General features: G+C 38.0%; 1 protein-coding gene across 1 annotated transcript in view; it reads right to left on the reverse strand.

The window, feature by feature from the left end:
- The window catches only part of mast2 (microtubule associated serine/threonine kinase 2), a 153009-nt gene that overhangs the window by 26649 nt on the left and 111461 nt on the right, over window positions 1-14899 (reverse strand). The window contains exon 5 of the mRNA XM_053499315.1: window positions 3065-3156. Within this exon, the coding sequence (XP_053355290.1) occupies window positions 3065-3156 (92 nt within the window). The remainder of the gene's footprint in view (window positions 1-3064; window positions 3157-14899) is intronic.

The following is a 14899-nucleotide window of genomic DNA, read 5'->3' on the forward strand; positions in this document are numbered from 1 at the left end:
ATTTATTTTTTATTCTAGTTGGAAGGGAACCGAACTCGTACAGTACCAGTGACCGGTGACTTGTTTTCAGCTCAGCCACCCATTGTCACTGTAAAATTTTACAGTCTGTACAAATGCAGAAAATGGTTCTACCTCACATTTTAATACTGAAAAGAATATAAATGATCAGAGTGCATGACAACTGAGATAAATCTTAACACCTAGTATTGCAAAAAGGCAGGTAAGCTACATTTTTATTCAATGAAGAACTTCTTTTTTGATACTCCAATTCAATTTAAGTTTATTAGTATAGAGCTTTTAACAACGGTCACTGTTGCAAATCCGCTTTACAGATTTAAACAATTATGGAAATCAATTTTTAAAAATGTACGAAAAAAAGATGCAGACTATAACAAACTCCTTGAGATGAACTCATTTGTGACAATATCAGAGGGTTACAGGCCCATGAAAAAGGATTTGTTTCCGGATTTTTTATTTCTTTGCATATTTTTCTCAAGTAAAATAAAAATTTTAATCTGATTTAAAAAAAAAAAATCATGTGCAAGACCACTTCACAGACGAAAAAAAAAAACGTATAGGTTTTGTACACATAAAGACCTGTGAAAAAGGACTGTGTAGTTTTGCAGAATGTTTAGTAAAACTAAACAGTAAATTCACCTTATAAAACTTCACTGATTGTACCCAGACTACTTTTTACACAAAAGGGTCGTCACGCCAACTATTGACTATGTTTCAATAATAACTGTTTACTGCTTTTTATGGCATCTTTCTGAAACTTATTTTAAAGACATCCTTACTCTACAGAAGTTATTTGCACATTCCTAAGACTTTCGTAGAGTATTGTAGTCAAGGTGATACAAGACGCCTCCAACAGTCCTCATCTCACAGAAAAACAGGTTTTTGGTTTAGATTTTTTTTTCTGTCATTAGAAGCATGCTGCTGTATATAGAGTAAATGTACAAAAAGGTGCCAGTCTGTAGTGCTCACAGAGCAGAGCGGCTTTGTCTAATGATGAAACTGTTGAGGAACCATGCTGAGGGAGAAATCGGCCTGCTGCCCGCATGTGTGTGTGTGTGACAGATTGGAGAGGCTACAGTGAGTGAGGCACTGTGCGCTAACACACGAGCAGAAAATGGAGAAGACCGTTTAAATTCTACCAGTATAATACAGATCCTCCATGTGGTTTTCGCACTCCCCGCGGTGACGCTACCAGCTTAGACAACCGTGTAAAGTCAGGCTTCAGCTCTGTGTGGCCGAATTCATTCGACTTGCTTCATGGCTGCACCTGTTTTCCTGCTCCTTAATTAATACATTCTTTCCTTTATTGCACCGATTTTTTTGGTTTTTAAACTATTCCTGTATTTCACAAATGATCTGATAATGTAGATTATTTCACTAAAACAAATCTTAATATGGTCTTAATCTTTTTTTTTTTAATTCCCCTCTGTATTCCCCTTTCAGTCGGTCATTCCCTTAATTTTCTCCTCTTTCTGCTGTTAAATTAAACACAGCAATGTTCACTGCTCTGGTCTAATAACAGATCAACAGATATCCCAGAAATTTGTTAAAACAAATGCATCTTTGTCCAAAAGACCGTAAGCTTCATCACGACATCATCATAAATCATACTTTCAGTTGTTGGCTGTTCAATGACCGACAAACTTGTTTTTAATGCTTAGTTGGCAGAGCAGTGGAGCTACAGTAGCAGTCTCATGCGAATATCTTTATTCACATGATTTATTATTCCTTTTTTAAGCTGTAACATAGAGTAAAGCTAAAACAGTCTTTTCTGTTCTTTTAAGGAATAGGTAATATATTTTTTTTCATTTGTGAATAACAGATCTACTGTAATTTCTGACACCCAGCACATTTGTACTGAAATCCTGTGTAAAAATACCTTCTATTTAGTGACAAACCTTTTGTATGGATGTCCTTGTAAGGTTAAAAGCAAACCAGAGATAAACTATATAGCAGCTGGTTAAATAATCAGTCATGCCAGCTCTTAATTTTCAGCTCACAATCACTTGTAAGAAGAAATCTGTCTTAATCTATAAACATGTTCTACACACAGCGAAGGCCTTTTCATCGAGACTCGCCTCGGTTTTATTTCTCCAAACATTAATAAACGATTACACTTTAATTCTCAACATTTGAGTTCTGTCTAACCACACGAACAAATTTAAGTCATTTAAAAAAAATATTCTCACGGCTCTCATAGACTCACGGCTTCACAACCTTGTTTCTTCATTTATAGAATCAATGAGTTGCTGTGAGATCGTGTGGTAAACCATCCACGGCTATTGATCACAGTGAATAAAGATGAACGTAGTGACTCAGCGTTTTATTCAGTGCTTACCTAAACAATCGTTCCTCTGTTTATTAATGGAATTAAATTAAGAAACAAATTGAGACCATGAGTCTAATGAAGATGTGTTGTCTGTGCTTTAAACATGCTACGTTTTTAATTCTGTACAGGGGAAAATGGATGATGTTGGGAAATTAAATAGTTGCCTACGCTTCCTAATGAAGATTCAGTGGCAGTTTCGTCACAAAGTTCCATAAATGTTCGATTTTTTAAAAATTATTTATTTATTTAAATTTTTTTAATGAATACATACACGTGAGTCAAGTGACACACAGTCAGAACAGGGTCGTCTCCATTCTGTAAAGCACAGACTTCAAACTTTTTGATTTTTTATTTAAATTAAACAAGGCCAATCTGTTCCCAGCCAATCCTAGGGCTTGAGCTAGGTCTATGACATTCCGTCACCTGAGGAAATCTCAACCTGCTTTCCCTCAGAGGCATGTAAAGCCAGCCATCCACACTATTTTGGACCTGTTTGGAGGAACGTGCTACCTACAGTATCTTGATCCTCATACACCTCCTTATAACCGTGACGGGGCCTTAAACTTACAAAACTTGGTTGATAACTTTTTGTGATATCATAGTGTGATGCTTTTTTTTTTTTTTTCCCTCCCCTGTATATGGTTGAAATGACAAAGCCTATTTGACTTGACTTGTAAAATCTAAAATGAACAGGCAATCTGAGCATGGAGTCTTTACCAGTATGTCCATGTAGTGGTGAGTGAGGTCTGGGTAAAGTAGGAGAGGTGCTGGAGGTCACTATCAGGCTCTTCCTGTTGCTCGTCCGACAGCTGAATTTATAAAAAAAAAAAAAAAGAAAGAAAGAAAAACAATGAATGTTACATCATGATGCACAAACACACACTGCACACACACATACATACTGTATATCTAGGAAATCCACTCTGAACTGAGCTCACATGAAGTGTATAAAGAAAGTGCATGGCATGCAACACGTGATCTGCGATGTAACCTTACCTACTGTAAAACCTCTCCTTAAGGTCCAAACCAATTTAAAAAAAAAGGGAAAAAAAAGCAATAAACGTCCAATATCACAGAGGTCCATGCAGTTAGTCATGCTGTGTGTGTCCACCCTGTGAGCGTCCCATTTTAGCAGGATGAAAAGCACTAATAGTCCAGTTTTCTCTCTCCTACTGGTTTAAAAGCCTCATCAGAGCTGACAGAGGAGAAAAGGCTTCACACCAGTTTCACTCGAGAGCTGCTTCCAGCCGCTCTAATACCACATCACGCTCCACTGAGCACACGCCGGAGTCCTGACTGCGCAAGACTTTGCCTAAAGAGTGACTTCTTTCCTGTCTCCAACAGACACACACAGCTGCTGTAGAAGTTTAATAAGATTTATTACGGTCATAAAATTATTTTAGATATATATATTTATATAAAACTAACACATTTTCATCTTTTCACAGTCAGCAGCTGGGTGTAATGAAGGAAAAGAGAGAGGTCTGTGCAAGACAGTTGAAAATTCCCTAGGGACAAAGAAATAATAACCAAAATTGTGCCAACAGAATTTTTTTTGGTTCATTGTGTATGCAAGATCAGCTCTTCTTTACAGTATGAACCATAAGCTCTACGCTGTTAAAGAGCCGAATTGTCTCACGTCTTTTACCAAATTGGACCATCGGAGAGTTTTTATCAGTATTGTTTTTAAAGAAACCATGTATCCACATTTTTTTTCCTTTTTAATTTTTAGACTTAGTAATATATTAGACACATCATAAAAGTATAATTCTGGATTTTCACATTTAGTATTTAGCCGGCTGTTACGACTTTATACCACAAACACACCTCGAAATTCTGAATTAAGAAATTTGCGCAGTAGTTTATGTGAAGAACAGAGCAGACAGGTTTAAGGATTTTGGTTTAAATCAGTGTAAGATTCATCTTCATAGTTTACCTTCTCACTGCACACTTTTAAATGAAATAAAAACGGTCAAGAGTTGCATGCAGTCCTGAAAAAAAGCAGGACAAACTCATTCATTCATCGCTCATGAAATTCGACAAAAAAAATCTATAAATATAATCAATAAATTTTTTTTCTCCATGTGTGTGCAGAAATCAGAAAACAAAAAAATCCCCAAAGCCTAGAGAAGACATACACACACTTGTTATTACAGACATGACCAGTTTAAAAACATTTTCTGTATGACATTCACCAGGTTTTTTTTTGTCTTTTTAGTTAGTCACAACATCTGCCCAAAACATAAGACATTTCCACAGCTCTGCCCTTGGGCCCATTCTGTGTGGTGTTTCTGCACATTTTATCAGCACGTGTCTGCAGACAAAATTTCACCGGCATTCCCGAAACACACGACACCTTCAGTTCGCTTTCTGTATTTTGGTCGATTCAGAATCTCACTGCAGTAGAACCGGGCTACTGTTTGACTAGAACCAGAGCAAGACCATTTTTTTTACAGAGACAGTGTTTGGTTCAAACCCGGGTGTGTGCTTGAATTACACAGGAACCTCAAATAGGGGTAAGGAAGAAAAAAAAAAAAGAAAAGGAAAAAATAAAAAATAATAAAAAAAATCACACCCATATAAAACATCACACATCATGTGTACCTGTTACAAGGCAGGGAATAGCGTTTTCATTAAATGTAGATATAACAGATGGCATCAGACTATTAATGGAAAATAAATCAAAATAACTCTGATTTTCATCATGCTGCATTATATAACCTTAATATAGTTCAGTTCAGCCTTTATTCATCACATATACATTACTGCACAGTAAAATTCATTGCATATCTTTTGCATATTCCCATCTGGGGTCAGAGTGCAGGGTCAGCCATGCTACGGTGCCACTGGAGGAGACTGGGTTAAGGGCCTTGCTCAGGGTCCCACCAGCAGCAAACTGGTAGAGCTGGAGCACGAACCGCTGGCCTTCCGATCAGTACCTTAGAGCCTTAACACACGGAGACCAACTAATTGCAAGTTGGTGGTTTTGGGGTTTGAACCCAGGACCTTTTGATCGGTAGATCCAACGCCTTAACCACTAAGCATTTTATTCCTCACTGAGGAACATATAAGATTCATCCTGTAAATAATTCCTCCTGAATTTGTAAAAACTATACAAATTTATCTTTTTAAGTTTTACTGCCATTTTCACATTTTTAGTTTGAGGCATTTGGCAGTAAAATTTATCCATAGTGATTTGTATATATTATATTGTACATTTAAGCAGGTAAGGATTAAGGGCCCATCAGTTCAGTTACAGTTCTGGGATTCAAGCCCCAGCACCGCCATGTTTCCACTCTTGCGCCCTTGAGCAAGGCCCTTAACACTCCGTGGGCGCCGTACACTGACTGACCCTGTGCTCTGACCCCAGCTTCCTTACTGGGGTACGTTTGAAAAAATATTTAATTTCACTGCCCTGTAAGGTGCATGTGATGGATAATTGAACTGTTTTTTTTTTTCTTTTTCTGTGACCTTTTGACCCACAATATATAAGTATTTAATCTCGTTAGAACATTCTTAACGTTACCTCTGTAAATCAGCGTCTGGCGGTCATGACGTACACCGGAGTAATTACACAGGGTGATACAGAGAGCTCTTGAGTGAGCTCAGTAAACAAGTTTGGTGATAAACTATGTACTTGTACACACATAAAACTGTTGTGTTTTCATACCCCACGTGTCCCTTTTTAACAAACGCAGCAGGAGGGAGAGCTAAGAGGCTTGCATTAACCGCTTCAGAAAGCTAACGACATACACGACCAGTGAGTGAGTGGAGTACAGACAGGGCCGATCTCACCAAAACGACACTCCGTCATCGAAATTAAAAGGAACAAAACTGAAGCCACGGCGCATTAGCATAGTAATGCGCAGCTGTGGTGAGTTCACAGGGATAAAATGAAAGTTAGGGTTTAATTACTGTAATTCAGCATGGAGAACCTTTCCTAGCATCCAAAGGCTGGAATAAACCGGATGCTATTTTTGTGTTATTGCATCTTACTGGAAGTTCAAGGTTGTTGTTTATTTTTTCCCCCCTAATTAAGCTGACTGTTGTTTATGTAATCTGGATATAATTCATGAAGTAAGAGACACCATTTAAAAAAAAAAATTATTATTTATTGCCTTAGTTGGGGTTTTTATCCTTATCATTATTATTTATATTTATATCATTATATCATTTTTACTGTAACCGCTGTCGTTATCATTTTATTGTCGTCATCATAATCAGTGCTGTTCTTCCTCTAAATATTAATATTTCTTTTTTTTTGTGTTATCGTTGTCGTGATTGTTTTTGTTGCATCACTATTAATGACATTGTTGTCCTTGCTCTCATCCTCATTATTAATGCAACTGTACTTACTAATAACTCTCACTATTATAATTATAATCATTAATGCCACAGTTACTGTTCTTGTTGTCATTGTGATCATTAATGTCATTGCTCCTATGACCATCATTAATGCCATTGTTTTGTTCTTGTTATTATCATTAGCATTGATAATATCATTAGATGTAATCGTCATTATTCTTGCTGGCATCTTTATTACTAATGTCATTGTTATTTTTGTTCTTCCTGTAATAATTATTTAAATGTTATTGTTCTTGCTGTTTTTATCAATGCCGTTATTATTATTAACAATGTCACTGTTTTTATTGCGCTTACTGTTCTTATTCTTTTTATTATTATTATAAACACTATTGTTGCTGTGCGTCCTGTAATCAGTATCACTATTAATGTCATTATTATTATTTTTCTTGCTATTTTAACTATTATTATTATTATTATTATTATTATTATAAATGCGATTGTTGATACTGTGCTTCCTGCAATTGATATCATTATTGTCATTGTTATATTTTTTAGCTATTATCAGTTTCATCATTCATGTAATTGTTATTTTTCTCGCTATAGCTCTCTGGTTATTAATGTCATTATTATTATTGTTGTTATTATTATTGTCATTATTATCGTCATTGTTCTTACAGTAATCTTTGTTTTTAATTTCCTTGCTATTTTTCTCATTCTTAATGTCCTTGTTACTGTTCTTACTATTACAATTATTAATGTCCGTTTATCCAGTAATTATCATTAATGTAATTTTTATTTTTCCCCACTATATCTCTGATTATTCATTAAATTATTGTTGTTTTTCTCACCATCACTGTTTTTATTTATTTCATTATTTATATCGCTATTATATATAATCACTAATTATTATTAATTATTTATCTAATTGGTATTTTTATACTATATCTGGCTGGTTATTAATGTCATTATTGCTATTATCATTATTATTAATTTAATTGTTTTTTTCAGTAATCTTTATTTTTCTTGCTATTTTTCTCCTTATTAATGTCCTTGTGACTGTTCTTGCTATTACAAATATTGATGTCTTTGTAATCATTATTAATGTAGTTATTTTTCTTATTATCTCTGATTATTAATGAAATATATGCACGTTTTTTTTTGCTATTATTATCAATGTTATTATTAATGTCACTATTGTTATAATTAATAATGTCATTGTTCTTCCAGTAGTGTTTGTTTTTTTCTTTTTCTATTTTTCTCCTTATTAATGTTGTTGTTATTGATTTACCTTATTATTCCTCCATTGACAATTTATTGATAATTTATTATCATTCTTGTTATTGTCCATGCTGTTGTTGTTTTTGGCGTCACTGTGATCATTATTAATTGTCATTGTTGTTATTGCTGTCACCATTATTACTGTTTTTATTGTAGCTGTCGTTATAATATTGTCACTGTAACTGCTGTCATCATCAACATCATCGTTGTTGTCACTGCTTGTTCCTCCTGTTATCATTGTTAATAATATTGTTATTGCTGTCATCATTATCATCGTTTTTCTGGGTATGATCATCATTATTAATATGATGGTGTCATTGTTGTAATCATCAGTATTGCCTGTTAATCTCATTCTGTAATTCATCATCACCGCCATTATTCCCTTGCTATCATCGTTGCTGCTAGTATTATTGTGGAGTTTAGACAGCGAAAGTTCGCAATTAACTCCTTAATTGTTAATAATTCATTTTGTCAATACTAAATTTTACTTCATTTGGCTGTTTACAACTGGGACAGGACACAAGTCATCCGTGAGGGGTTAGCCTCAGCCTGCTTTGGGACCTGAAACTTGGCACTGCTAGAAATTTAAACCTCGGTATGAGGAGCTGGTGCATTTTGGACTGAACCCTTTTGGTCAGGATTGAGCCTGAAGAACAAACCAGGGTCTGTGAATGTTAGGGATGATAATTAGTGCACTGCAGCTCTGAGCTTCCTTTCACAACCTAAAGACTCTCAGAAAGCTGTTTAACCGACAGATCGACAGACCCGCGATGCTAATGCACGATGCACAAGGTTGCAGTCGAGCCCAGCGTGTTGCATGTCCTCCTGATCCTAAGGGCAGATTTGATCCGCCATTCCGACACAAGTAGGACGAGCATGAGCAGGTGACAAGCTTCAAAAGTTTTCTACAGCTTTCTGTTCTGTGTGCTGAAAAACAAGACCCTCCCTCCTCCTTCCCCCTCCTTTCTCTCTCTCACTCTTCGTCTCTAAATGCTTTCTTTCCCCTTTTTATTAGAGCACTAGCTGTACAACTGCACTGCTTTATACTAGCAGACTCGACTGTTCTTTATTCTGAAAATATTTATTAAAATTATCACTCAGAAGAAACAACGTAAGACAGAATATCTGAGCAGCTGTTTGTCTGGATAACTGATGGCAGGAGAAGATGTAGATGTGAGATGCGAGAGCTCCCCTGTGACACACTGAGGACGTTTTTAAAGCCATATGCTCACTGCTGTCGTGTATAAACAGAGGAATCCATTAACTCATGTATAAAGCATATAGGATTGCGTTTTAGCAGATGGTCAGACACAGACACACACACACAAACACAGACACACGAAACGATGATGGTGGGCAAGTCTTGACAGTGTCTTCCAGCAGATTGGAAAAGTCACTTAATTGCCGTTTGTGTTTTGTCGTCCGGTCTTCGGATTTTAAGCAAACGGAATTAATTTGTGGCCGGAGGCTCGCGCGCAAATGTCAAGGAGCTGAACGGCGTAATTGTGGCGCAACAGATGACACGGGCTCGTTAACACTGAACGCTGCAATTATGCACAAACACCTGCTGGCTGCTTTCTTCTGATTCACTCTCGTGGTTGACTTCTAAACAGCTCGAGACGCTTTCTTCCTGTCCCGTCTATCTGAACAGAAGTCTGTGGAGACGCTTCACAGAGACACACGAGTACTACAAAAGACGAGTACTAACAAGCGTTGCCTAAGGTTAGCGTAGACAACTGTGTTGTAGGACTTGATCTCTATATGAGAATTTAACAACACCGAGCATCTATGGTCAGGCGAGTTTTTCATTCGAAAAAATGACGGCAATCGGCAGGGGGACAGAGGGGTAATGAGATCTTCAAACACACACACACGACCCTTCACATGCAGCCAAAGATCGACTGACGCTAGAGCTACATATATAAAGCCTCTCACAGGATAAGTGCCTACATATATAAAGCCTCTCGCAGACTGCGTCCTAGTGAGAAAAAAAAACAAAGGCAGAGTGAAACATATCGCTATGAGAAGAAGAAAAGAGCATCATCTAACGTTATTTTGGAAATCTCTTGTAAATAATTCCATTCAAGCCAGCGTGACTGGTGGAAAACAGGAGACTGTTACCCTACTGAATCAAAACATCAGAATGAATAAAAGGAAGAAAGGAGAGAACACGAAACATGAGGGGGAAAAATGAAAAATAAAAAAGGAAAGAAGACAAAAATAAAGGAAGGTAGGAAGGAAAATTAATAAGAAAGGGAAAAAGGGAGGACAAAGAAGGAAGGAAGAAAACAAAAACGAGAAAAGGAAAATGAAAGAAGACAAATATAAAGGAAGGCAAATAAAATAATACAAAAGAGAAAAAAGGAAGACAATGAAACCGAACTGAGAAAAAAAATTAAAGGATAAAAGACAAATAAAGAAAGGCAATGAGAAAGACCAATAGCAAGGAAGGGAGGGAAAAAACGTGAAGAAATTTAAACAGAAACGAGAAAAAAAAATTCTAAAGAAGACAACAGGAGGGAAGGGAAGGGAAAGAGAATGAGGAGGGGAAAAAGCAAAAAAAAGTAAAGGAAATTAGTAAGGAAAGAGGCAAGAAAGGATGCAAGGATAAAAAAGGGAAAGATTGGATAAAAAAGGAAATTAAGGAAAAGGTAGAAGAATAAAAAAATAAATGAAGGAAAAAAGTAGGGAAGAATGAAAAAAAATGGGAAAAGAGAGAACAGAAAATTAAATAAAGGAAATGACAAAATGATGGAGGACAAGGAAGGAAGAAAGTAAAAAAAAAAAAAAAACAGAGAGAGACCCTTGTCTGCGTGTGGCTCCTCCAGCAGTCTGTAATGGTGTAAAATGGAGGAGTTCATCACTCTACATGGTCTGACTCCAGAAGAGATTACTCAAGGTTTCTTTTTTTTCCTTTTCCTTGGAGGACATCGTTCCGTTCCTTAAAGAAGGTCCTAAGTGGACTCTGGTCTCTAACTGGGATTTTTTTTACCCCACCAAACCTGTTACACGCCTAATTACGGGGTGCCATTTTATCTGAAACATCAGTCCCTTTCACTTCATGGACACAATGTACCAGGCAACAGATCAACGTCTACCACTTACACACACACCAAAGTGGGGTCATGAGACACCAAAATACAGGTTCAACTTGTGTGTGCGTGCGTGTGTGCGTGCGAGAGAGAGGGAGTGAGTTAGTTACAGCACTGCACTCTCAGACACTCACTGCTCATGGGCATGTGTCTGCATCTCACACTGCTGGTGTGTTTAAGGTCAGGACTCACTTATCATAATGTGTGTGTGTGAGACAGGTGCTCTTTTTACACACACACGCACATACGCGCACACACCACAGAGCTCATTAATAATGCAGAGAACTGTGTGTGCTTAGAGGATCAGGGAGATTAGTGGAGGGAAACCTAACACAGTCAAATGGAAACAAAAGGAGAATGGTTTATTTTCTCTCTAAGAACAGGATTCATGCAAAACATTATCGTCTCTTCATCCCACATTTCACTCCACATGTGGCTCTAAAACACCAAAACTAGAGGTCACATGAAAAACAAAACTCTCATCCCATTTTTTTTCCCCTTAATGTACTTATTTTACTAAGAAAATCGCTCTAACTACTTTGTGTGCGCCTCTACTTTACTGTGAAAAGTCGTATTCAAACGAGCCAGATGTAAATCAGGTGTGTGTGTGTGTGTGTGTGTGTACGTGCTGGACGTGGTGTTCTTCACCACACTGGAACCGAGCACTCTTTGAAAGACTTCAGCATCAAAAAGTGGACACGTTTCCCAATGACAGGATTCATGAAATTGATGAAAAACAAACTAAAAAGTTTATTCTCATTTATTTATACCTTTATTTTTAATCTATTATTTGATACTAAATGTGTCCACGCCTTTTTTTGCGTAAAATTTAATTGCACACAAATTAAAAAAAAAAAAAAAAAGTACAGCGTTTGTTGAATTTTGAGAGGAACTAAAGATTTTTTTTAAGGTTGATTTTTTTAAATATATATATACACATACATATATACACATACATATATACACACACAGTGAAACCTCGGGTTGCAGTTTGCAAGTGTTCCACAAGACGAGCAAAGATTTTTAATACATTTTGACTTAGAAAACGAACAAGTCTTGGTTTACGAGTACCAAGTTTCATGTATCACACGCATGTGCTTCTTGTTTTGACGCCGAGCGTCATGTAATGACAACTGAGCTAATGTTTTTTTTCTCTCTCTTGTGCTGCGAAATTGTGGGTAATCGTCTTTCGGTTTCTCACACACACAGCTCTACACATAAACACTGCTCTGTCGCGATTCTTTTCAAAGGTAAAGTGCAGGTTTATTTTTTGGTTTGTTTTACTTTACAGCAGTGATTCCATTAGCGTGTCGCTCGCGCGAGTGTCATTAGCAATGTTCCTTGCAAATTTTTCCGACAAAACAGTCTTTCCATTAATGTGTGTGCATGTGTGAACCAACTGTGGGAGCAATTATTAGAAAATAAAAGACATACAAGACCACTGATAATCTCTCTCAATCTGGGGCTTCACGCAAGATCTCACCCCGTGGGGTCAAAAAGATCCCAAGAACTGTGAGCAAAAATCCAAGAACCACACGGGGGGACCTGGTGAATGACCTGCGGACCAAAGTAACACAGCCTACCATCAGTAACACACCGCGCCGCCTGGGACTTAAATCCTGCAGTGTCAGACGTGTCCCCCTGCTTAAGCCAGTACATGTCCAGGCCCGTCTCAAGTTTGCTAGAGAGCATTTGGATGATCCAGAAGAGGACAGGGAAAATGTCATATGGTAGAACACCAGACCTTCTGTGAAGCATGGGGGTGGAGACATTATGCTTTGGGGCTGTTTATCTGCAAAGGGACCAGGACGACTGATCCGTGTAAAGGAAAAAATAAAAGGGGCCATGTATAGTGAGATTTTGAGTGAAAACCTCCTTCCATCAGCAAGGGCACTAAAGATGAAACGTGGCTGGGTCTTTCATCTTGACAATCATCCCTAACACACCACCTGGGCAACGAAGGAGTGGCTTCGTAAGAAGCATTTCAAGGTCCTGGAGTGGCCTAGCCAGTCTCCAGATCTCAACCCCATAGGAAATCTTTGGAGGGATTTGAGAGTCTGTGTTGCCCAGCGACAGCCCTAAAAACATTACTGCTTTAAAGAAGATCTGCATGAAGAAGTGGGCCAAAATACCAGCAACAGTGTGTGAAAACCTTGTGAAGACTTACAGAAAAGGTTTGACCTCTGTCATTGCCAACAAAGTATATAACAAGTACTGAGATAAAATTTTGTAGGTGATCAATTACTTATTTTTCACCATATTTTGCAAATTAATTCTTTAAAAATCATACAATGTGATTTTCTGGATATTTTTTCTTATTTTGTTTCTCATAGTTGAGGTATACCTCTGATGAAAATTACAGGCCTCTCTCATCCTTTTAAGTGGGAGAACTTGTACAATTAGTGGCTGACTTAATACTTTTACCTCACTGTATATAGTACATACGTATGGACATGTGGTCTTCTACTGCTGAAGCTCACCCACCTCGAATTTGATCGACATGGCCATTTTCTGTCACTGTTCTAAACGGTTCCACCCAGAGAACAGTCGCTTACTCAATGTTTTTTTGTTTTTCGCACCACCATTTATTCTGTTTGAAATTTCCCAGGTATATCCCAGTTTTCCAGTTCCTGAAATACAGTACCCAAAGTCACTAAGATCACACTTTTATCTCTGTTGTGATGCTTGATGTAATTATTCCCGGGATCTATTGATCTGCATCTGCGTTAAATATTCCATCCACTGATTAAATAACAGATGAACCTGCAGGTGCACACAGGTGTTCCTAATAAAGTCAGAAATAAGAAATCCCGAGCACGGTCGCACTCTTAAATCAAAGCCTAGGCGCTAGGGAAAATGTATGTACATACAGATTAGATCCCCCCCCCCCATTCCAAACTTGAGAATCAATTCACCTAAAAGTGATCAACACCAGTTTAAATGCAATGAACCTGTCCAGGCACTCGGATAATCACTTCCCGGGTGATGCTGTAACCTCTCGCAGTCGGAGGTCTCGAGAGAGAGCTGATTGGCCAAGCTCTCTCAGAGGGGAGAGATGAGAGGTACGTAGTGCTTTTAGATTACTCACGGCTCTACAGCCAAACAGGGACGTCTGTGAGCTCATGCAAGCGGATGGAGCGGACAGCGCTGTACTTCGAGTGTGTTACGCTGCCCCCCTACTGTGCGTGAGCGAGTAGTTTAAAAAGATGCGCTCGGCTGGCGTCACATAGTTCGGAGGAAGCGTGACCCTAAAAGTACACTTATCTAATGAGGAAGCATGATGACAGATTATGTCGAAAAATTATGTATTTGTCTTTTCCCAAAAAAGACAGCGGATCGATTACGTTGTGTCTTGCTACCTTATGCTAAAAAAAAAAAAAGGGTGTGTGTCAATCAACACATGAAGTACTTGTCTATAAAATGACTGAGCTTGTTTCTGATGTACAGAGAAAAGATGTATGAGGTGTTTCCTGTTTCCTGCACTTCGTGACCCTAAGAGACGGAGGGGAGGGTAGAGGCTGGCGGACAGAGAGACTGAGAGACGGCAGCAGGAGTCATGCTCCACTCTCAGCACTGTTGCTATGCGAGAAGCAACGTCTCCCGGATCTGCAGCGAGAATTCGGCAACTGATGACAGGAGGAGGGCTGACGACCTGCTCCACGAGATAGACTCAGATAATGTCTACCTCATCTCACTCAGTGTGTGTGTGTGCGCACAAACAGTGCAAGGCAGGTTAAAACAGGACACTGAATATGTGTGCAGATGACAGAGGGTAGAGAAGCATAACCTTCAAAATGCACAAAAAAAGGTCTCTCTCACACACACATCTTAACAGAAATGGCTTCCATTACTCCTCATGTGACAATAAATCAGATTA

Source organism: Clarias gariepinus, chromosome 6 (genome assembly GCF_024256425.1).
Source record: "Clarias gariepinus isolate MV-2021 ecotype Netherlands chromosome 6, CGAR_prim_01v2, whole genome shotgun sequence".
Classification (NCBI taxonomy): Eukaryota; Metazoa; Chordata; class Actinopteri; order Siluriformes; family Clariidae; genus Clarias; species Clarias gariepinus.